The following is a 23,546-nucleotide window of genomic DNA, read 5'->3' as shown; positions in this document are numbered from 1 at the left end:
AATACCATGTAATGTTTGTGCAAATTCTGTACTAAAACTTAGATTTCTATATATCCTTTTCTATTGCTGAAGATAATCTTCTTCAGGTTTTGAAGATAGGAGTTATAAACTTTAACTTTTATCTAAACTTGATTTATATCTGTAATACATTCGTATAGGCATTATTGATTGAGAGAGCAGACTTTTTATTATTGTGTGTCCTCAAACTACAATAATTGTAACATTCCAAATTTTGTTTTAATTTTTAATTTGGTCATAATTGTTGGTTTAACGAATTATTTCTTTTCTTGATCATGTGAAATGAGTTAGTTATTTATAAACGTTGTATCAACTATTAACGGATTATTTCTTTTCCTGATCATGTGAAACAAGTTATTTATATATGTTGTACCAACTGTTAACGAATTATTTCTTTTCATAATCATGTGAAATGAGTTAGTTATTTGTAGATGTTGATGAAATGATCAGTAACCCATAATTGATATTAGATGACTAGTAGTTGTTTGATTTGAATTAACAATCAATATATTTTTGAATAAATGTTTTGGCGAGAATGTTTTGCTTGGGTGATTGCATGAGAAGACTGAAGACAGGGGAAGCATTGCTAAACAGGATCATCAGAATGGAATGGTCATTTGGTTCAGTCATCAGGGTCGACAGGTATGACCTAAGACTCCCTTGGAAAGGATACGAAGACTTGTCCACAGGTTACATTATGGGACCACATGAGCTATTAGGGAAACAATATAATAAAAACATAAAATAATCTAAATTAAGATATAATTCATACCTTTAGAAATTTATTATTAAATTTCCTTATTTGATCATTATAATAAACACTTAGGTACGAACACATAAATATAAAAATGAAATGGCACCAATAAATTATAATAATATAATCTAATGATATCACCTCATCAATATACTTATGTGAACGTATATAAGAGCATATTATAATAATAAAATAATTTTAAAACTCTTCAACTCCTTTCCCTCTTTATTTCTCTTCTTTTCAAATTTGAATTTATGATGTATTCGAATGGTCTTCTTGATAATTGATGGTAGCCGAGGAGTTTTGACCAACCATTAAAGAATGCCATTAATCGATTTGGAGATCAATCCTTTCTCCACTCTTTTTTTCTCTCTTTTTCTATCTGCTACGAAATATACTAGGCCGAGTTTGGATGTTCTTGGCAGAATAACCATCCAGTATTTCATACTCCCGATTTCCCATTTTCCTAAACTCTACTGGCAATAGGAAGTCTGAGAAAAGTATCATACAGCGGGTGAATAGGAGTTCCGGCTGCGGGAGGAAGACCCATATTCAAATCGCAAGTCATGTGTCTTGTTCTATTTTATTATCTCTGCTTGATTGTAGACGGCTTTCCCTCTTTAAATGCTGAATGGTATACCAAGGAAGCAATGTTGTTCATAGTTCGATTTCACTGATTATAATGTCTGTTGCTAGACCGTATAAATAATAGGCTGAGATTAAATGCATTTTCAAGAACATAACTCTCTTCAAATCCATATCCAACCATAGTCGGCTTTACATGCAGTTTGAGATAATTTTTGGTACCTTGCTATTAATTCCCTGTATTACATTTAGATCCTTTTAGATCCTCATCAAGTATCAACATTTATGAATTCAAATAGTAGCTGTAGAAAGCTTGATTGAAATGTATGAATCAACAGCAATGCACATGTTATCACAATTTCCAAACACATTCAGAGTATTTGTAACACCAAGGAATTCACCGGCAAGATGCCATAGAATTGGTGAAGAGGTGTAAATAATATCAGAATGTCCATAATCTTATGAACATTGAGGAATTCACCGGCTAAGAAGCCATGGAATGGTGAAGAGGTGTATATAATAACAAGGTGATCATAATCTTTCAGACACCTAGGATTCACCTGGGCATAGAAGCCACGGAAGGGTGAAGAGGTGGAATTAGCCTACAAGAATCAACAATGGAATTAGATTTGAATAATGAATAATGAATGGCTCATGCATGTCTCGATAATGAAATTTGTTGTCAAGTCGAGTGGTGGAGATCGGATTCACGAACCCAAGTGAAATCCTTGTCCAAGGTAGGTTTAGGCATATCTGCCAATCTTAAGATCTTTTGTTTGTTCGCAGATGTTAGTTATATAGGTATAATTAATTGGGCACTCAACCACCTGGTAGCTCGAATGGCTAGACTAAAGAACATCCCAAGCCTGATCTCGAGGTAAGGAGGGCCATTCTAATAAGTTAGGATGTGTGGGGATAAGCATGGTCCGAGTTTGGGAGGTTAAGCCTATGTCAATGCTTCTCCTCTCACCAATTCTGACGCTTGAACAACAAGATAAAGGGATTCTTCTGTTATTACTGTATGTTTCTTTTACACTTCTACTTTTAACCCTTAGAAGAATAATTAGACAGTTTAGTTTTCTAGATAAAGTAAATATTAACATTTACATTGAATAAATATTTCAGTTGATATAATTCAGTTAAGAAAGTTAGTCGTTACTTTATTTTCAGCTAAATATGTTATCAGTTAGAAATGGTTAAATTGTTAGCAATGTATTTGTATATTTTATTTATTCCTTTTGATCTCGATATATTAGCTGAACGTGAAACACAGTTAGATTAGAACCAGTTACTTTTATCATAGTTATATTCAATTAATGGAAGTCCTTGTCATGTGAAATAGAATCAGTTAGTAATTAAAACAGATTATTAGGAGATTTAAATTGGTTATGAAAATTCATTTGTTACATATGTTATCAGAGCGCTGGGTTTGACATTGAACCTAGGGCACCCTACCTTCTATGAAACCGGAAAGTTCTGGACTGATTGCACAAGATGCAAGTACGTAAAACACCCCACAAGAAGACTCGACACCCCATCTTTCTTTATTTTATTAAAACATGCCAAAATATGACTACACCTGCTGTTCCATGCCTCGAGACAACGAAACTCTGAACTAGGCAATACAACGGATGAAGAAATAAAAAGTCAAGTGGACTCTGCTAGCAAAGTAGCATACAAAAACAAGTTGATCCAAAACTGGAATGCTTGACAGAGCAATTCTCTTTTACATTTCCATAGATCCTGGATGGTGCGAGATATGTATCAATTTAAGCCAAAATTAAGTGCTGCAAAGCAAGACTAATTAATTTTGATGTAAACATCCTCAATAGAGGAAATTTTTTAAATAAGGTTGCTCTAAGTGAAGCAACAAAATATTAAGTTAATTAAGTTATTAATTCTTGCGATTCATGAATTTGCAAGACTTTCTTTTTTTTTTTGTGAAAATTTCTTCTTTTTCCCACTTAATTGACACAAATTTGTAAATTAACAGTTGAAAATAGTAAACATAAAATGAATAGCAATGAGAATGTTGTAGATCAAGACATAATTCGTGAGAACACTCAATCTTCTAATGACTTGTTACTTTAGATCTTGCAAGAAATGCAACTCAAGTTGGAAAACATGGAATGAAATGGCAGCCCAAATGGCAGAACCACGAGGAAACTCAATCCTTACCACCTCCTAGAGTGGAGACAGAAGTCTCCGAGCTTAACAAGAGAACTTCCTCACCCAAACAATAAAAAAAACAAAAGAAACAAGAGATAGTGGCTGATCTGTCAGCAGACATTAAGAAAATCAAACCACCCAAGTTTTCCGGTTTGGAGTCCGGGGAGGAAGCAAAAGCTTGGTTAACTGAGATGGAACAATATTTTGAAATTAGGAATTTCTCTAAAACCTCAAAAGCAGTTCGAGGAATATATCATTTTACTAGAGAAGCTGCAATTTTGTGGGGAAGCACCAAAGTTGAGCAGAACATAAAGACCACTGAGATCACCTACGAAAAATTTGTAACCATTTTCAGAAATCGCTGTTTGCTTCAAACTTTTTATGATAAAAAACTTTTAGATTTCCAAAACTTAAAGCAAGGAGACATGTTTGTACATAAGTACTGGGAGAAGTTCACCCAACTGTTAAAATATGTACCACCGTATCAACAAGATACCAATCTGAAAGTAAGAAAATTAGTTATGGGATTGAACAATAGGATAGGAGGAGCTGTTTATGTTCTTGCTCCCCAAACCATGGAGGAAGCTTTAGAGAAGGTTGTTCGCAAGAACATAAGATCAGGATGACTCCATCCGAGACAATAAGAGAAAAACAACTTGGAATTCAAAAGGTGCTGATTTTGGACCCTAGAAAAGACAATTTAAGGACTAAAAGTACAACAAACCAGAGTCAAAGGGTAATGGGGTTAAGGATGTTAAAAGAAATTTCAATACAAATAAGAATAACAAGAATAATGAAAAGAAGGGACCATTTGGAAGATGTTTTACTTGTGGAGGAGATCATTATGCTAGTAAGTGTCCTAGTAAACCCATCGCCAACCAACCACAACAACCACCTCTATCGCAACAACAAGAAGTTTTTTAGTAGAGGATTCATGTAGCCCTGGATAATAGGAAGGTAGAACAAAAGATAGGCCCTATTGAAACTTCGGGTAAGACCTACAAAAACCATGTGCCCATTTTAATTGATATTGGAGCTTTTGAATGTTTTATATCATCTAGACTGTTAAGTAGGTTTCCGGAAAGATCTAGTTTTATGGCAAAACCATGGACAGTCGAGTATGCAAACCAGTCAAGGGCTAAGGTAGAGCAGTGCCTATTTGAAGCTCAAGTTGACTTTCCAAATTTTTCAATAGAACTAAATTTGTATTTAGCACCTCTTGGGTCTTACGACATTATCATAGGAATCAATTGGTTCAGTGAGCATAAGGCCAAGGTAGATTGTCTTGCCAAAACAGTAAACTATGTGGATGATCGAGGAAGACCAACAAGCATTGTAGGGATTAAACATGAAATTAAATCAAAATAGACTTCTGGAATGCAACTTAAAAGATATGGAAGAAAGGGCTGTGAGATCTTTGCAGTTAGAATTGAGGACACGAGAACCTAAAACCACCACTTATGGAGATGACTATATTTTTGAGAATGGGGAAATTAGAGAAAAGTTAAAAGAATCTTTTGAGAAAAAGTATCCCTATTTAAAGAATTATCAAGATGTGTTTCTTGAAGAACTTCCTGGATTGCCCCCTTCCCAAGCATTTGATTTCACCATAGATTTGATACAGAAGTAGAACCCATATCTCGGGCACCATATAGGATGACAATGACAGAATTAATGGAATTAGAGGTTCAACTTTAGGATATGTTAGATAAGAAACTGATACAGCCCATTGTCTCACCATGGGGAGCCCTGATATTGTTTGTGAGGAAGAAGGATGGAACCATGAGATTATGCATAGATTACAAAATGCTCAACAAAGTCACCATCAAAAACCAGTATCCATTACCTAGGATAGATGATCTTTTTGATCAAATGAAGGGCATGATAGTGTTTTCGAAAATTGATTTGAGGTTAGGTTACCACCAGCTTCGTATAAAGGACAAAAATATACATAAAACTGCATTCAGAACTAGGTATGGACATTATGAGTTTACAGTATTGCCATTTGGGTTAACCAATGGCCTAGCAGCTTCGTATAAGGGACAAAAATATACATAAAACTGCATTCAGAACTAGGTATGGACATTATGAGTTTACAGTATTGCCATTTGGGTTAACCAATGGCCTAGCAGCTTGTATGAACTTAATGAACAACATATTACAAGATTGCTTGGGTAAGTTTGTGTTGGTTTTTATAGATGATATTTTAATCTATTCTAATAACGCGAAAGATGATATTTTAATCTATTCGAATAACGCGGAAGAACATCAAAGGTATTTAGAAATCGTTTTGCAAAGATTAAGAGAACATAAGCTGTATGGAAAATTATTTAAGTGTGCTTTTTATCAAAAAGGAAATTCAGTATTTAGGGCACATCATATTAGCTCAAGGCATAGCTGTAGATCCATCAAAAATAAAAGCAATTAAGGAATGGCCTATACCGAGAAATGTATCAGAAGTTAAAAGCTTTATGGGATTAGTAGGATTCTATAGAAAATTTGTCAGAAATTTCTCAAGGATAGCCTATCCAATCACATCGTTTCAAAGGAAGGGGAAGAAATTTATCTGGATAGAAAAATGTCAATCAGCCTTTGAGTTTTTGAAAGAAAAACTAACTACAACATCCATATTAAAGGTACCCGATCTCCAAAAGTAGTTCGTAGTTATAACAGATGCATTTGGAGAAGGATTAGGAGGTGTGTTAATGCAGGATGAACATGTTATTGCTTTTGAATCTAGGAAACTGAAAAAACTATGAATAGAATTACGCAGCCCATGATCTTGAATTAGCAGCTATTGTGCATGCCTTGCAAATGCGGAGACATTACTTAATCAGGAAACCTTTTGAACTTAGATCCAATCATCACGGTTTGAAGTATATCTTCACCCAACCAAATCTAAATGCTAGACAAAGGAGGTGGTTGGAATTTTTAGCAGATTATGAGTTGGACATAAGCTATATTAAAGGCAAGGAAAATAAGGTGGCAAATGCCCTAAGTTGGAGAAGACACATCTTTGCAATAGCTACTGTAAACTTCACGTTAAGGGATCATATTTTACAACACTTAGCACATGATGAGTTTTATGTAGAAATCAGTCTAGCTCTTATCAAGGATCCACAAGATTCAAAGTATTCAAAATTTAGTTTAGAAGAGGATGGATTATTAAGATATCACAATAGGATCTATGTACCCAACGACCATGAACTCCGAAGACTGATTTTAGGAGAATTCCATTCAGCCCCATATTTAGGACACTTGGGAGTAACAAAAATGCTATCTGATATAAAACCCCTATATTTCTGGAAAGGGATGAAATTGGAGATAATAGAGTTTGTCGCAGGTTGTTTGCAATGCCAGAGAGTACAAGCAGAACATCGGTACCCAACAATCTATTACACCCTAATGAGGTACCCAAGTGGAAATGGCAGGTAATATCCATGGATTTCGTACAAGGATTACCTATGACGCGAAATCAACACAATACCATTTTGGTCGTGGTTCATAGATTGACAAAGGTTGCTCATTTTATACCAGGGAATTTAACTGATGGAGCACTAGAGATTGCCCATAAATTCATGAAAGAAATTTTCAGATTACATGGAATTACAGAGAAAATTATATTAGATAGGGATGCTAGGATAACTTCCAGATTCTAGCAAACATTATTTTCAGCTTTGGGTACTAAATTAAACATTAGTTTAGCTTATCATCTTGAGACAGATGGTCAAACGGAAAGGGTGAATTAGGTATTAGAAGATCTTTTGAGAGTATACTATATGGACCAATAGTACCAATAGGAGACATACTTACCCTTGGTAGAATTTGCATATAACAACTCCTATCAGTCCACCATTAAGAGGACTCCCTTTAAGGCCTTGCATGGTTGTAAATGTAGAACTCTGGTGAGTTGGAATCGGTTGGAAGATAGAATCATTGTTGGACCTGAAATGCTTCAAGAAATGGAAGAGCAGGTAATCCAGATTCATCAAAGATTAAGGGAAGCTAATGATAGACAAAAAAGTTATCCTGATGCCAGAAGAACATCTAGAGAATTTTCAATAGGAGAGAAGGTATTATTAAGAGTTAAACCTCAGAAGAGTACCATCAATTTTGGTAAGAATGCTAAATTAGCCCCGAGATATGTGGGACCCTTTGAAATACTAGAAATTGTAGACCTAGTAGCTTACATAATTTCTTTGCCACCAGCCCTTGCTAGGATGCATGATGCCGTCCATGTGTCATATCTTAAAAAGTACATTACCCACCATGATCATACGATCGATTGGAAATTATTGCAGGTGCAAGAACCAGGGGTGGTAGAGGTAAGACCACTTAGAATACTCGAGGTGCGTAAGCCATGCTTACGAAATCGGGAGGTGACTCAGTGCAAGGTCTAGTGGGACCAGTATGCTGAGGATAATGCCACTTGGGAGGATTATCATGAAATTTTTCAAAAATACCCCCATTTTTTCTCTGGAACTAGAAATTGAATATTTCTTTTCTTTCGTATAAACTGATTAAGTATTGCTTAAGTTTTGTTGTTATGTTCATCGAGGACGATGAAAAATCTAAGGGGGAGGGTATGTTACATCCCAAATTTTTCCCTAACTTTTAATTTGGTCATAACTGTTAGTTTAACAAATTATTTCTTTTCCTGATCATGTGAAATGAGTTAGCTATTTATATACGTTGTATCAACTGTTAATGGATTATTTCTTTTCCTGATCATGTGAAACGAGTTAGTTATATATACACATTGTACCAACTGTTAATGAATTATTTCTTTTCATAATCATGTGAAATGAGTTAGCTATTTATAGACGTTGATGAAATGATTAGTAACCTATAACTGATATTAGATCACTAGCAGTTTTTTGATTTGAATTAATGATCAATATATTTTTGAATTAATGTTTTGCTTGGGTGATTGTAGAAGACTGAAGAGAGGGGAAGCATTGCTAAATGGGATCATCGGAATGGAATGGTCGTTTGGTTCAGTCATCAGGATCGACAGGTATGACCTAAGACTCCCTTGGAAAGGATACGAAGACTTGTCCATAGGTTACATTATGGGACCGCATGAGCTATTAGGGAAACAATATAATAAAAAGATAAAATAATCTAAATTAAAATATAATTCATACCTTTAGAAATTTATTATTAAATTTTCTCATTTTATCATTATAATAAATACTTAAATACGAAAATATAAATATAAAAATGAAATGGCACCAATAAATCATAATAATATAATCTAATGATGTCACCTCATCAATATACTTATGTGAACGTATATAAGAGCATATTATAATAATAAAATAAATTTAAAACTCTTCAACTCCTTTCCCTCCTTATTTCTCTTCTTTTCAAATTCAAATTTATGATGGATTCGAATGCTCTTCTTGATAACTAATGGTAGCCGAGGAATCTCGGCCAACCATTAAAGAATGCCATGAATCAATTTGGAGATCAATCCTTTCTCCACTCTTTTTTTCTCTCTTTTTCTATCTGCTACGAAATATACCAGGCCGAGTTTGGATGTTCTTGGCAGAATAAACATCCAGTATTTCATACTCAAGATTTCCCATTTTTACTTAACTCTACCGATGATAGGAAGTCTGAGAAAAGTATCATACAACGGGTGAACAAGAGTTCCGGCTGCGGGAGGAAGAGCCATATTCAAATCGTAGGTCATGTGTCTTGTTCTATTTTATTATCTCTATCAACTGTAGATGGCTTTCCCATCTTTAAATGCTGAATGGTATACCAAGGAAGCAATGCTGTTCATAGTTCAATTTCATTGATTATAATGTCTGTTGCTAAACCGTATAAATAATAGGCTGAGATTAAATATGTTTTCAAGAACATAACTCTCTTCAAATCCATATCCAACCATAGTCAGCTTTACATGCAGTCTGAGATAATTTTTGGTACCTTGCTATTAATTCCTTGTATTACATTTAGATCCTTTTAGGTCCTCATCAAGTATCAACATTTATGAATTCAAATGGTAGTTGTAGAAAGCTTGATTGAAATGTATGAATCAACATCAACGCACATGTTATCACAATTTCCAAACACATTCAGAGTACTTGTAACACCAAGGAATTCATTGGCAAGATGTCATAGAATTGGTGAAGAGGTGTAAATAATATCAGAATGTCCATAATCTTACGAATATCGAGGAATTCACCAGCTAAGAAGTCATGGAATGGTGAAGAGTTGTATATAATAACAAGGTGATCATAATCTTTTAGACACCTAGGATTCACTTGGGTATATAAGCCACAGAAGGGTGAAGAGGTGGAATTAACCTGCAAGAATCAACAATTGAATCAGATTTGAATATTGAATAATTAATAGCTCATGCGTGTCTTGTAATGAAATCTATTGTGAAGTCAAGTGGTGGAGATTGGGTTCACAAACCCAACTGAAATCCTTGTCCAAGGTAGTTTTAGGCATATGTGCCAATCTTAAGATCTTTTGTTTATTCCCAAACGTCAGTTATATAGGTATAACTGATTGGTCACTCAACCACTTGGTAGCTCGGATGGTTGAACTAAAGAACATCCCAAGCCCGATCTCGAGGTAGGGAGGGCCATTCTAATAAGTTAGGATGTGTGGGGATAAGTATGGTCCAAGGTTGGGAGGTTAAGCCTATGTCAATGTTTCTCCTCTCACCAATGCCGAGGCTTGAACAACAACATAAAGGGATTCTTTCGTTATTATTGTATGTTTCTTTTACACTTTTACTTTTAACCCTTAGAAGAATAATTAGAGAGTTTAGTTTTTTAGATAAAGTAAATATTGACATTTACATTGAATAAATATTTCAGTTGATATAATTCTGTTAAGAAAGTTAGTCGTTACTTTATTTTCAGCTGAATATGTTATCAGTTAGAAATGGTTAAATTGTTAGCAATGTATTTGTATATTTTATTTATTCCTTTTGATCTCGATATATCAGCTGAAAGTGAAACACAGTTAGATTAGAAACAATTACTTTTATCATAGTTATATTTAGTTAATGGAAGTCATTGTCATGTGAAATAGAATCAGTTACTAATTAAAACAGATTATTAGAAGATTTAAATTGGTTATGAAAATTCATTTGTTACAATAATGCCTACCATTTATATCAAGACCAGAGGGCATGTCCCTTAAAGGAACATGACCTTCCCTAGGTTGGTCCAAACACCACTTGAGATAATCAGCGCCTCAAGAAATAATTAATTGCTTAACTAACCTAACAACTTTGTTATGGTTAGTACAAAATGTAGTTTCTTCCAAGGATCGCCGCATATCGTATTTCAAGTCTATTGCATATAAAGGCTAACATATGATATTAATGGAAGAAGATTGAGGTGCGGTGTGCATTTCTCAGACCAGTAGGATTATCATGTTAATATTTAACAAAAATTGCTACCAAGGGGGTAGCACCCATTTCTTATTAAAACAAAATCAAATACAAAAGGTTTGCAACAGAATCCGTATAATAGGATTAGTGTAGATGAATATCCTTAGAGGATACAAAGACATAAAAGATATCAGACAAATCTCCAGTGAAAAATTGTGCCAGCCAGAAGACCAAGATGCAAGGCCAAGAAACCACAAATAAGATGCAACAAGAAACAAACATGAAGAAACCAACCATGAAGATAGCAAATAGAAGAATCATGCACAAAATTTCCATATAGAAGGAAGCCAAGACGACACCCTGAAAACTCAAAAAACTAGACAATCCATAATAGAGGGATCAACATTTGGCAACCAGTAGACACAAATAGGTGCGTCGGTGTTCAAGGGCAGTTAAGCCCCTCACAAATAATGCAAGGAGTATCAATTTAGAGCAAGGGAGACACTTGCTCCCTTGGAACATGTAAGGTAAGTGTTGATGGAGGGTTGTTCTCTAGACATAGCATTTTTTTGTTGGTTATCCTTCCGGTCTTCTTTCTAATTGGGTCAATGTGGATGAGTAGTGCAACAGATTGAGCAATTGATCTAGGTTCAACTATTCCAATTTGTCCATAAACTCGAGCTCCTCATCTGAAGACGCCATAAGAGCCATCAATACAGGAGGGACATCCTCCACAAGTCCAAAAGATGTAGGCTCATCCACAGTTGGAAGTGAGGAGGATCGCGGGCCAGACAAATCTTGCATGCCCAAGCTCGAATTAGGAGTGACCGAAAGCTTGCTCCAAACAAGAGAATGGAAAGGGATGATTGCTCCACTAAGGGAATCATGCATCTTGATTGCGTTATTAGAAGATTGAGAAAGAAACTCACTTGCAGGAGTAAACAACACTCCTTGGACTAGAGGCGGCACACAGTTACTCATGGAGGGGATCGTAACAACAAGAGTTGAGGAAAGGGGCGGGGCCACCCTATTAGAAGGGGGTGAAGAAGAAGCATCCCCATTATCCACAGGAACACCAATCGACAGGGTTGCTTTCTTAGGTGGCCATCGCCTTGCGACATGTTCGTTGTAGGAAGCTTCAAAATTCCTTCGAATTCTACACCTAAGACAAGAATGTATCCATCTAAACATAAATTCTTGGGGACCACATGCCATTAGAGGTTTCAAGGGAAACTTCATTTGGAATTTTGGAGATAGAGTGTGATCGAAATCAAGCATAGTGGAAGGAATCCCCGTCTCCTAAATCAATGTCGATCACTCTGCCTAGAGAGTCCTCGATGCAAATCACAACCTGTGCCGACTAGTATTCAAGAGGCAAAGAATGTAATAGACACTAGATGGGTTTCTTATAAGGATTTGTGTTAGACGGATTGAAACATGAAACCCATTTTTGGATGCAAATTGCCTACCCATCAAACTCCCACAATTAGTGATTGATAATTGCATCTTGGTCATCTTCAAATTTTAAATTTACCACGAAGAAGTGCTCTGGGAGAAAGTAGATATCCAAGCTAACTAACAAAAACATAATAGAAGCATGACAAAATGATGTTGGATGATGTCTCGAGAAGCATGCTTGCCAACCACATTCCAAAAAAAATTCCTTGTACTTCTCACACAATACCACATGATACTAGATCAAGACAAACGTGCCTTCAATCTCTTTTGCAGCTGACAAAAAAAGGCTTTTGCATTCTGATTTTCCTTCTACATGCTAATAGCTCCACATTATGACAAAAAGAGGGTAAGTACCTGTTACAAGATTCAAGAAGAGTTGGCAGATTAACGGATTTCCGGATGATTGATTGATTAACAGAGGAATAAATGTGTTCCTTATAAAAAATTACAAGGACGTTGTTTCTAAAAGAAACAACGTAGACTGAAGACGGAATTAGAAACAAAACTAGAGACAGGATAGGAAACATTCCTATCTGGACTGAAGAAAAAAGAGACAGGATAGGAAACATTCCTATCTAGACTGAAAGACGGACTACAGACAAGTAGTTGACTATTATAGAAAGTATAAGATATTATCTTAATACCCTCCCTTAATGGTCAACATACGGATGTCGGAACATTCTGTGATAATTGAGACCCTCCCTGGATCTACAGAATGTTTAAACCAAGAAGCTTTGCCAGAAGAGTGCTATGACTCAAAATAGGTTGCATTTACAAAACTTCGTTTTTGTGGAAAAAATGGTAAAACCCAGAATCTCACACAACCTTGCGTATTACAGACAACTTGAAATGATTTTTGAGGAGAAAATCAACAAACCCAGAATCTCACGCAACCTTGCGTATTACAGACAACTTGAAATGATTTTTGAGGAGAAAATCAACAAACCCATGAAAAACAGAAACAGATTCAGAAGGCGAAAAATGCAGCTTCGCCTTGATCAGGAAGCTCGACAACTTGTGCTGTTGGCTGGGAAGCATTTTGCCTTGCTTGGGCAGCCAAACGTTTCCGGCACTCGAACTTCATATGGCCGAACTTGTGACAGTAATTACACTGCACATTTTGCTTCGTAGAGCCATCCAGGGATTGAGCAGAAGGTTGATGCTGGAAAGGCTAAGAAGACTGATGGTTGCCGATGTTCTGTTGAAAGGATTTTGCAGCAAATGCGTGCTCTGAGGAGGCTGTAGAAGCACTGCTGCCAAACTGTTGTTTCCAACGATCCTGCTGCAGAAGTTTGGTGCATAATTCTGGAAACTTCAGATCAACATTAGTTGACGTAATGTTGAGTGTTTCTATGAAGTGCTCATAGGATGATGGTAGACTTTTCAAAGTGATGACTACCATATCCTCTTCCTCCATTTTCTGACCAATAGCTTCGAGCTGATCACGAATGTCCTTAATCTTTGTCAGATGCTCTTGTAAGGACATACGTTCATCCATCATAATGGAGAACAACTGATTCTTTAGAAAGAATGCCCGACTTTTGTCAGATGTTTCATGCAGCTCCTTCAGATATTTCCAGATTTCTGCAGCTGACTTGCCTGAAGGAATCTGTGGTAGCTGATCATCGATAACAGAGAGCTTAAGAAGCATAACAGCCTCTCGATTGCGATCATCAAACTTGTCCTGTTCTGCTTGGTCAGAGGTTGGACGAGTCTTTGTGCCTAGAACAAGCTCATCCAAACGACGATATTCGAAGATGGTTAACATGCGTTGCTTCCAATGATTATAATTGTGGCCATTGAATCATAGACTGCCCTCCAACATCAGATTAGTCAAAGATGCCATTTGCACGAAGTTTGAGGCAATTTTGAGGCTGACCCAGAAAAAAAAATAAAAATGACAAGTGCCCAGAAGAGTAGACAGAAAACTTAGAAGGAATCTGCAGTCGCAATGTAAATCCGCCGGCTCGAAAATCGAGGCACGAAAAATGAGGTACCCAAAAAATTTTGACGAAGACCCAAGATGAGGTCTCGAAAACCCCACCAAGAATCTGCAAACAAAAAAATTTTCCGACCCCAAAAATTAGGGTTTCGAAAAAAAACGGCCTTGGCTGAAAAATGCTTGAAAAATCTTCAGATTTCTTCATAAAAATGGTCGATTCTGCTTCCCAAGCACGATTATAGACTGAGTATGCAAAAAAACGACTCCAAATATGAAGCAAACAGTGGCCAAAAAGACAGAGGACCTTCCAAAAACAGTCGTAGATTTAGGAAAATCGCAGAGGCCGGATTGAGAGTCGTTTTGTTTTAAAAAACGTCAGAAAAAAAAACAGGAGCTGAGAAGCATGGCAAAAACCCCATTTCGCTGTTACAGGTGCATGAAAGCTAAAGCCCGGCTGCAAGAAAAACGGCAGTAAAAAACGGCCAAAAAACGCACGACTTCAGGCCTTGTAGACTGCGGCCGAAAGTTGGCACATTTGAACCACGAACTAGGTAGAACACAAGCCGAGCAGAGAAAATGTAGAGCCGTGATTTGCAGAAAAAACACCCTTTACTGGTCTCACAAGCCCTAGCCAAAAACCAGGAGTTCTATGAATTTCTCACAGAAAACGGAAGCCCTGCTCTCGATTTACAGTGAGATTTCTCCGAATGGAAAAACCCAGTTTGAAGCAAAATATCACGGATACTTAATTTCGAAAATAGCTACTGATAATTTCTGAAAAGAAATTATTATTTTCAAAAAAAAAACTTCGCTCTGATACCATGTTACAAGATTCAAGAAGAGTTGGCAGATTAACGGATTTCCGGATGATTGATTGATTAACAGAGGAAAAAATGTGTTCCTTATAAAGAATTACAAGGACGTTGTTTCTAAAAGAAACAACGTAGATTGAAGACGGAATTAGAAACAAAACTAGAGACAGGATAGGAAACATTCCTATCTGGACTGAAGAAAAAAGAGACAGGATAGGAAACATTCCTATCTGGACTGAAGAAAAAAGACACAGGATAGGAAACATTCCTATCTAGACTGAAAGATGGACTACAGACAAGTAGTTGACTATTATAGAAAGTATAAGATATTATCTTAATAGTACCTTCCAATCCAAGTGTAGAACATGAAAGAAACAAGAAGATGGATATGAGTATTGCTTGCCATCATGGTGATGTCGTCTTTATATGCGATCTAGTAGAGAAGTGAACAAATAAATGTATTGAGATTCAATGTTTACAGTAGAGGGATATATTTTTTCATCATCTCCGTAGATGGCAATGAAATAAATAGCAACTCACATGGCAATTAAATTAAGCTGTAGGTCCTGGTTTAGATTTGGGTTTATGGGTTTGATCAATTTTTTTAGGGTGGATTTAGGTCTTCTTTGGGTTCATCCATACAAAAACATATAAAAACAAAAAATATATATATGCAGCAGTAAATTAATTAATAATACATCAGTATGCTGATGGTAAAGTAACTGCTGACATAGCAAAATTCACCACCATATATATTAATGTTTTAGTCTAAACTCTAAATAACACAACAAAATGTGAAAATACACTAACATACAATGTCTCAGTTCAAAATATTAATGCAAACATTAACAATCAACCATCACTGACCAAATATAATCAAAAGTCATCAAACATATCATTATCCTCCTGCTATGGAAATTTAGAAGCACAAGTAGCGCTTTTGACATTGGCACTTGTGATGTTTGCTAGGTAGCTCATGATGATGATCATCAACTACATGTGCAGCAAGGCGGGCAATTGAACCATCCAACTCCACACGCTTTGGTTCAACATGCCATTGCTTTGCATACCCTCTTTTGTAGGTGTTTTGTTCGTGTTTAGGAGGCTCAAGCTTGATTGCTTATAGGTCAAGCCTTTTGCCTTCTTGGACTGTAGTCTTTTGCATTTAATTCAGTGGATGGAGTATGTGCTCCAATTCCTTTCAGATGACAATGAACTGGCAACTTGTCAGCATTTTCAATTTTAAAATTAGAGAGTTAAGAGACAAATCATAATTTTAAATATAAATTCAATATTCATTAATAAGAATTTAGAAATTATAGTCTTAAAGATTTAATAACTTATTTGGTTAAAACTTTGATGACAATGTGTTGTAGGTGTTGCTATATTTATCCATGGAAGTATTGCCATTTATTAGCATGAACACCTTCCCTTTGTTAAAGAGTGTCAAGACCACAATCATTGGTGTTTGAGAAAATTGTGAATTTAGACATCACCATAGGTGGTATATGATCAGGAAAAGGTCTACGAATGGATGCCCTCTATCCATGAGAAACTTTAGGATCTCTATATGAGGCAACTCCAGTTCTACTCTCATTAGGGACCACCTGACTCTAGTACATGGGGCTCAATGCAAAGGAAAGGAGTTGCAAATGGGTGGTCATTTTGTTCCATCTCTCCACCATGACTTTTTGTAGTTCCTTGAGGAATGTTTCTTGACAATCATGCTCTTTCTCATTTATGGTTTTTTTCATATCCTCAATCATGGAGTCAATGCGATCATATATCCCTCCCAAGCAAGGCCTATCCATGTTAGTGTATCAGATCATGCTCATTATTGACCTAGTAAATCTCAAGAGGTACTGAGGATGATCCCACCAAGAGTCATCTAGTTTCATTTCATTAACACAAGCTATCCTTGTACTACTAAATTGGCTTTATAGGTGTCTCAAAACCAAAGTAATGAGAATCGGAATCGGCAAGGCCGAATTGAATTGTGAATCAACCATGAATTGGAATTGAATCGGCTATGAATCGGCAAATTTAAAAAAACCCTCTAAATTTAGAGATTTTAACAATTTAAAACTTATTTCATGCGCCCTTTATTGAATATAACTTATTAATATATCAGTCCTAGGCCCGATTTATGTAATTGGATAAATTAGATGCATATTTGCTAAGAATGGGAGAGTGTTATTAACTGATTTGATTGAATAGCCAATGTTCTAGTGGTCCATATGAATTTGGAACTATGTTGCCTCATTGTTCTTCTATATGACACCATTGATATAATTATCCCAATTGTATTTATTGCACATGTATAAGAGTACGTATTCTTTGGATGTTTCTCTTTCTGAGTTGTCAAATCTTGTTGTGGGGAGATTTTGAATCTTTTCCTTGGTGGGTGGAAAATTGATAGTTCTATTCCTTATTGGAGATGAATGATTTACTATTTTAGTCAATTGTGTGAGAGGTGTGACTATGGTTCTTAGTTTTTTTTCTAAATTAATTTTTTTTAAAAATAAACAAAAATAAAAATTCTACCGATTCAGGCAATTTTTTCCATGAATCACATGAATCGGCGATTCAAGCAATTCTGGGGAAAAAATCGGCTGAACCGATTCGTGACTCATAAAAAATGCCTAGCCTGAATTGAATCGCCAAACTAGCGATTCAGGCGATTTCATGGCGATTCTCGGAACTCTGCTCAAAACAATTGTGTTGAAGGCAAAATGGGTCTCAACATACTGTTTTAAAATCAAAATTATAATAAATTAAAATTAAAACTTAGAAAGTTTACTAAGCTAAAGTATAAAGCATGTTAAAATTTTAAATAATTTAACTTACCTTCAAGATCTCTAATCCCAACAATTGTCTAAATATGCTTTGTGACATATGGTGGTTCATGATGAACATTTGGATCATTTGGACATCATCATACATTTGTTTGATCCACTCAACTTTCTTGCCAATATTTTACAGCATTATGTTGAGTGAGTGGACAACATAGGGTCTCCAAAAAATGTGTTCATAGTACTTAGGGAATGACTTGACAACCCTATCATTTTTGGCATTGTCTATTATCCCCTGAGAGACATTTCGAGGGCCAGCTTAATGGCATGGAAAATAATGTTTGCAATCAATGGACCCGCCTTCACTTGCACTTCACAATCCATTACTTTCAAAAACATTGCATCTTTTGTGCAAATTGCAATAACATTGATCGAAGGGCAATTGCTTGCACCTTTACATCCATTAGATATTATGGACACACCTATTTCGATCAATGAATCCTTGATGGGCTTCAAGGATTCATATACAAATTTCACTTGTTTGTCTAATAAAGTGATGAACACTTTTTCATAGCCTAAGCCTTGAACCCCCTTGGGGTCTCATTAATTGATCGCACCATTTTTTGCCACTATGGTTAGTGAACAACAATAAATGCCAATTGATTTGCATTAGATGCATCTAGCCATGTCTTGCTCGACAATTTCTCCACCGTCATTGTGAAATGCCATTTCCAAGAGTCCCTTTGCTCTCTGGTTTGGCACTAGTTCTTGAGGAACGCATAAGAATGGATGGCTCTCTATTTGTTGATTGGAAACTGAAGCCAAAGAGGCCTTCAATTCTTTTTTACTTCTCTACCTTTCCAGAGGATGAACAATGAAGCATTTTAAACCGCTTCATCGATTTTTCTTTTCCCTTCAATATATTTCAGTACGAGAAAGTTTGTAATAAAGGTATTACATGGAGGTTTCCTTAGAACTCTTGGCTTGCCTATACAAAACTTGATGCATTTCTTAGGGATAAAGAATAAATGCACTTTTACTCACCTATAAGAGCTTTTATTTTTCTCTTTGCAATAACTACAAATCTGAAGGTAACCTCCACCTAGTAGTTGATGAACCCTTTCCACATATTTCCATAGTGGAGAGCTTGGTTTGTTTTGAATAGGGAGTTCCTAGTCCCAGAAGCATTTTCCATTCTATGAATCTATAAACAACATACAAAGCTAGAAACCAAAATGAAAAAATAAAATAAAACTAGAGAGTTTATTTCGTTTTGTAAAACAAATGCAAAGAAAAGTTGAAAAACATACAAAATCAACAAAACCTACCTCTTTTGTTGAAACATTCGTCTTCAATGTCTTTGAGTAGTTCTCAACACTTGCAACCATGTAGGAATAGCTCAGGAACCAGCTTAGAGAATGCAACAATCACCCTTCAACACTTCTTGAGCAATGATGATAAAACAAGAAAGTTTAGCAATAGAGGCAAGAAGTTTTGTTTTTAACTCACAAATGCAGTATGTTTCACCTTCTAAATCTTTTTAGTGGTCTATCTAACATTAAAAAATGAAAAGAAGTGTTAAATACCCATCAAATTTGTTCAGAGTTTGGTAGCTACTTGTCAAATTCACTTCGAATTCACTCTAGGTCCGGTAGTGTGAGCCCACAAGGTTTTTGTGAGACCCTATTTAAACCCAACTGATCACATCTAGACATGTATTTGGGCCAGACTAGACTAAGATCCTAAGGGTTCTGAAATTTTTTGTAATGTAGCAAATAGAGAAAAAATGAAATAAAATATACGTTGAAAAGATGCAAAATCCTATGAGAAAATGTACACAACATCACAGAGAAATGAACATGGATACCATGCTCGTGATATGGACATTTTCAACATTATAAATGTGGAAGTGCTAGTGATCTACTGTTCTATATGGCGAAAGAGGTAAAAAGAAGTATCAATCTCCATTAGTACTCACATGAATCATGGCCAATTGCATTACACACTTTAGTTGTAGGAAACATAGCTACAAATACAAACTATCTATGAGATTTCAAGCACACTATATGACATGACATATTATAGCCAACCAAAAAACTATATATGCCTTGTGGTGTATTCATTGTTCTCTATTGGTTTGTATAATGTAATAATAAGGATAAAAGAAGAGAACAACAAATTCACGACATTGATTTTTGTAGGTGGTTAGTCACTTGATAATGATAAGGCATATGGTGAGGAGATCAACTTTTCCGTATTTTCCTTTGCAATGCACTTATTATTGCTTTTATGAGCACCATCAACCCTGCTTCCTTATTCTCCCACATACAGGTTGGCAGAGGAAAGTAAAGGTGTATTGAGTTGTGGCACAAGGCACCCATAAACCCACTACGCAACCGGTTCCAAATATCTTGGTTGTGGTATGAATATGGTTGTACTTTTAAGTTGTATATTAGGTCACTTTTCATAGGTAAATTTGATCACTGAAATAAATCAGTGAAACAACAAAGCTATACATTGTGTGACCCTAATTTGGCTCTAAAATCCACTAAGTCATCCTTGCGTACTTCAAATAGAGCGTGGTGCACTTTTGGGTCAAATCGACTAATTTGACTACTTTATTGATATCTGTGTTTTCTTGTCATGTGGTAGTCACTGCATTTAAGTGTAATCTTTTCTTAGGATATTGATTGTGCAAATTAATAGCTGCATTCATGCATTTAGAGGAGTTAAAGAAGGATTTGGAGGACTACAAATTTGAAGAGGTAAGTTACACTTTTATTTCTTTTTTTTTACTTTCATATTTTCATTTTATTGTCTATTTGTTTTATTTTATGTTGATAGAGAAACAAAGAAACCCTAGGACCTAGGCATGCAATAATCAAACCTTAGCAACTTTTTTCTTATTTCTTTAGTTGCAAACGCTAACTATTCTTGTTTTATATTTATTATATTCATTTTTTAATTCAATTAGAATGTGTAGATGCTGATGTTTTTCATTTATAATATATCACAACATAATGTCTCAATGAAGACCTAGTTAGAAAGGATAGGGCTTGGAAACATGCCATCCTCGGATTAGAAAAAGGAGCAACATGTTTTCATTAGAAATAGTGAGGGAGGTATTAACCGGTTGAAGGACCTTGTACGAATACCACGTCGTGATGCCAAATCATGCACAAAAGCATCCATTGAAGTTATACATGAAATTCAAGCTCCATTAGAGGAGTTGATCATCCAGTTGAAGGCAGTTCAACGACACTTGGCTCAGTGGACCCAGAGTTGGAAGCAGAGAAAGTGACACTGGTGGCTATCAAGGTCAGCTTGACTTAGGAGACAGTGGCTATAGATGCCATGTGGGTTGGAGACTAGTTTGGTTCAGGCACGAAACGAATGTGAAAGTGATGTGACAGAAGCAGATTTATCTTGTTGAAGTAGTCAGTTAATGTATTTTGTTTTGTAATTGTCGTTCGGAGACGACTTTTTCTTTTGGGGGGATGATGTCGTAGGTAAATATTGGGTAGCCGATGGGTCCCTTTGGGAAGGTTCTTGTTATGTAGCCGATGGACCCTTTCGGGAAGGTTCTTGTTATGTAGCGGATGGGCCCTTCGGTAATTGTCATGTAGCCGACGGACCCCTTCGGGAAGGTTCTTCGGAAAGTATTTATACCCCCTTTGGGAAGCATTGTATTCATCTTATCTTATGAAGCATAATTTAATGTTCTGGCATATGCGAATAAAATAAGAAGTTTTGGCATTCATATCTATTGTTTGTATGCATTAATCCATTTACCTAGTACGGTAAACAATAAGGAGAAGCACGATGCTGTGAAAAGTTTAATTGGAGATTTTCGGTTCTACCTCACCATTCTATTTCATGTAGCAAGGTATTCATTATTACTTTGATTTGTGTCTTGATATTTATGGCTTTTAAGCGTATGCCAAGTTGATTATTTTGATTTTTAAAGTTAAAAGTAAAACTTAATATTTATCCTGTTTATTTAATTTATTTTAGGTATCCTTGTTGACAAATTGTGATAGATGTTACTGTTTTTGGTGCAAGTTTCAAGGTCCCTAATGATGGGGAGCTAAAAGGTCCTATTTTGAATGAAAAGGTGGATGATGTCAAAGCCACAATTACGCAGCAGTGAGAGGTATGAAGGAGGAAGGGTTACACCATCATGATTGTGGTCGGATTGACAAAGGAGTAGCACATTGTTGAATTTTCTTGTCTCATCAGGTAATTTTACTCACTCTGTAGTATATTGATTTAGTGATTAAGTTTTTTAATTTAATTTTTCTAAATCTCTTTTTTTTTTCCTTAGATAGGGCTTTGGAGTCAATTGGTGCTTCAGGAAAAACAAAAAATGTTGAATAACTTTGTGAGGTCTTGAGGAGGTGGGTGAGGAGAATGTGGTATAGATAGTCACAACTAATAATGCAACAAATTATGTTGCTGCAAGTAAACATCTTATCGAGAGCCACCCTGAAAGATCCCTGATGGATCTCTGCCGCTAATCTGCTGTAGCTTTATTATATTTTTTCTTTTTAATTTTCTTTTTCTTGTTTATTAAAGTTTTCTTGCAGAACTAGACGGAAATGCAGAAGAGTTTGTTTGTTTTTGCGTTTTTCATGATTATTCAACATAGAAATGAGGAGCAAATGATATGAAAACAGTCTGAAAATAAATAACAATATGCAGCAAAATCAGAATTGATACAAATCGTACAAGGTAGATCTCTGAATTATAGAGCCAAATAAAGGATCTAGTACATTTTCCCTAACAATGACGCCAAACTGGCTGATGGAAAAGGACTGTGAACATGCAAACGTTTGCTGCTGATTATCCGACTCTATATTTCAAAGTGCTGCAAATGGCGGCTATTGCTACAAGGCTCACTTTCCCATTTACCAATAATCGTGCCTAGCTAAACAATACTGCAGACCCAAGCTGAAATGGTGTCCTCCTTCCTTGATAACAGCTGATACCACTGAAAATTCCAAGACCAAATACTGCTGAGGGTTACGTCCCAGCCAGTAAATACCCTGGGGTTTGCGTCCCAGAATAAAATCGCCCAAGCAGAGAAAATTTGTAAACAAGTTTAAAATGCATAATATGAATGAGGAATGGCGCCTCCATCTCCTTATAACCCCTTCCAAAGCAAATCGAACCCTAAAGTGACTCCAAAAGGCGTTGGGTTACAAAAGTGATTTAAGTCTTATTTTAAAGTGACAATGTTACTAAAAATGACCCTTTTTCTCCATAGACATAAATCCGTTCACTGAATCGCCCTGAGACCAAAGAGAAAGATTTAGAAAAGTTCAAGACCTTTCCAACGAGCTATCACACCAAGGGGTACGCATCCAAATGAGGTCAAAATTCCCCTTATTACTCCAAAATGGCTATTAACTTAGCCTTATTTAATTATTAAACGCTAACTTAGGAAATATTAAAAATATAACCCAAATAGCTACAAAATGCCCAACTGACATCACAAACCATAAAATCATCCTGTCACCTGTCTGTGACTGAAGTCAAAAATCAAGGATCCACTGGCAGTCTCATCCCTAAAATCTAGGGATGCTCCTAAATTTTAGGAAACAAGCTCTATCCCTCTGAAACTGAACCCAAAGAGCAAACTCATGGAAACCCAACC

The 23,546-nt window shown here is 35.9% G+C and overlaps 1 protein-coding gene across 9 annotated transcripts in view; it reads left to right on the top strand.

Annotated features, from left to right (window-relative positions):
* Nucleotides 1–23,546, top strand: part of LOC149555669 (uncharacterized) — a 247,924-nt gene that overhangs the window by 100,515 nt on the left and 123,863 nt on the right. For 6 of the 9 annotated variants that reach the window (XR_016364536.1, XR_016364538.1, XR_016364535.1 and 3 more), the window contains exon 6: nucleotides 583–660. The exons of the other annotated variants lie outside the window; for them this stretch is intronic. Coding sequence is in view for 2 of the 6 variants with exons in the window: in XM_089829794.1 (XP_089685920.1) it covers nucleotides 583–660 (78 nt within the window). In the remaining 4 variants the exon portion in view is untranslated. The remainder of the gene's footprint in view (nucleotides 1–582; nucleotides 661–23,546) is intronic. 9 annotated transcript variants of the gene reach the window in all.

The sequence above is a fragment of the Cupressus sempervirens genome, chromosome 5, assembly GCF_028749045.1.
Source record: "Cupressus sempervirens isolate cs-2001-9-10 chromosome 5, ASM2874904v1, whole genome shotgun sequence".
Lineage (NCBI taxonomy): Eukaryota > Viridiplantae > Streptophyta > Pinopsida > Cupressales > Cupressaceae > Cupressus > Cupressus sempervirens.
Note: the sequence above shows the minus strand (reverse complement) of the source record. Positions and strands in the feature narration are given on the sequence as shown.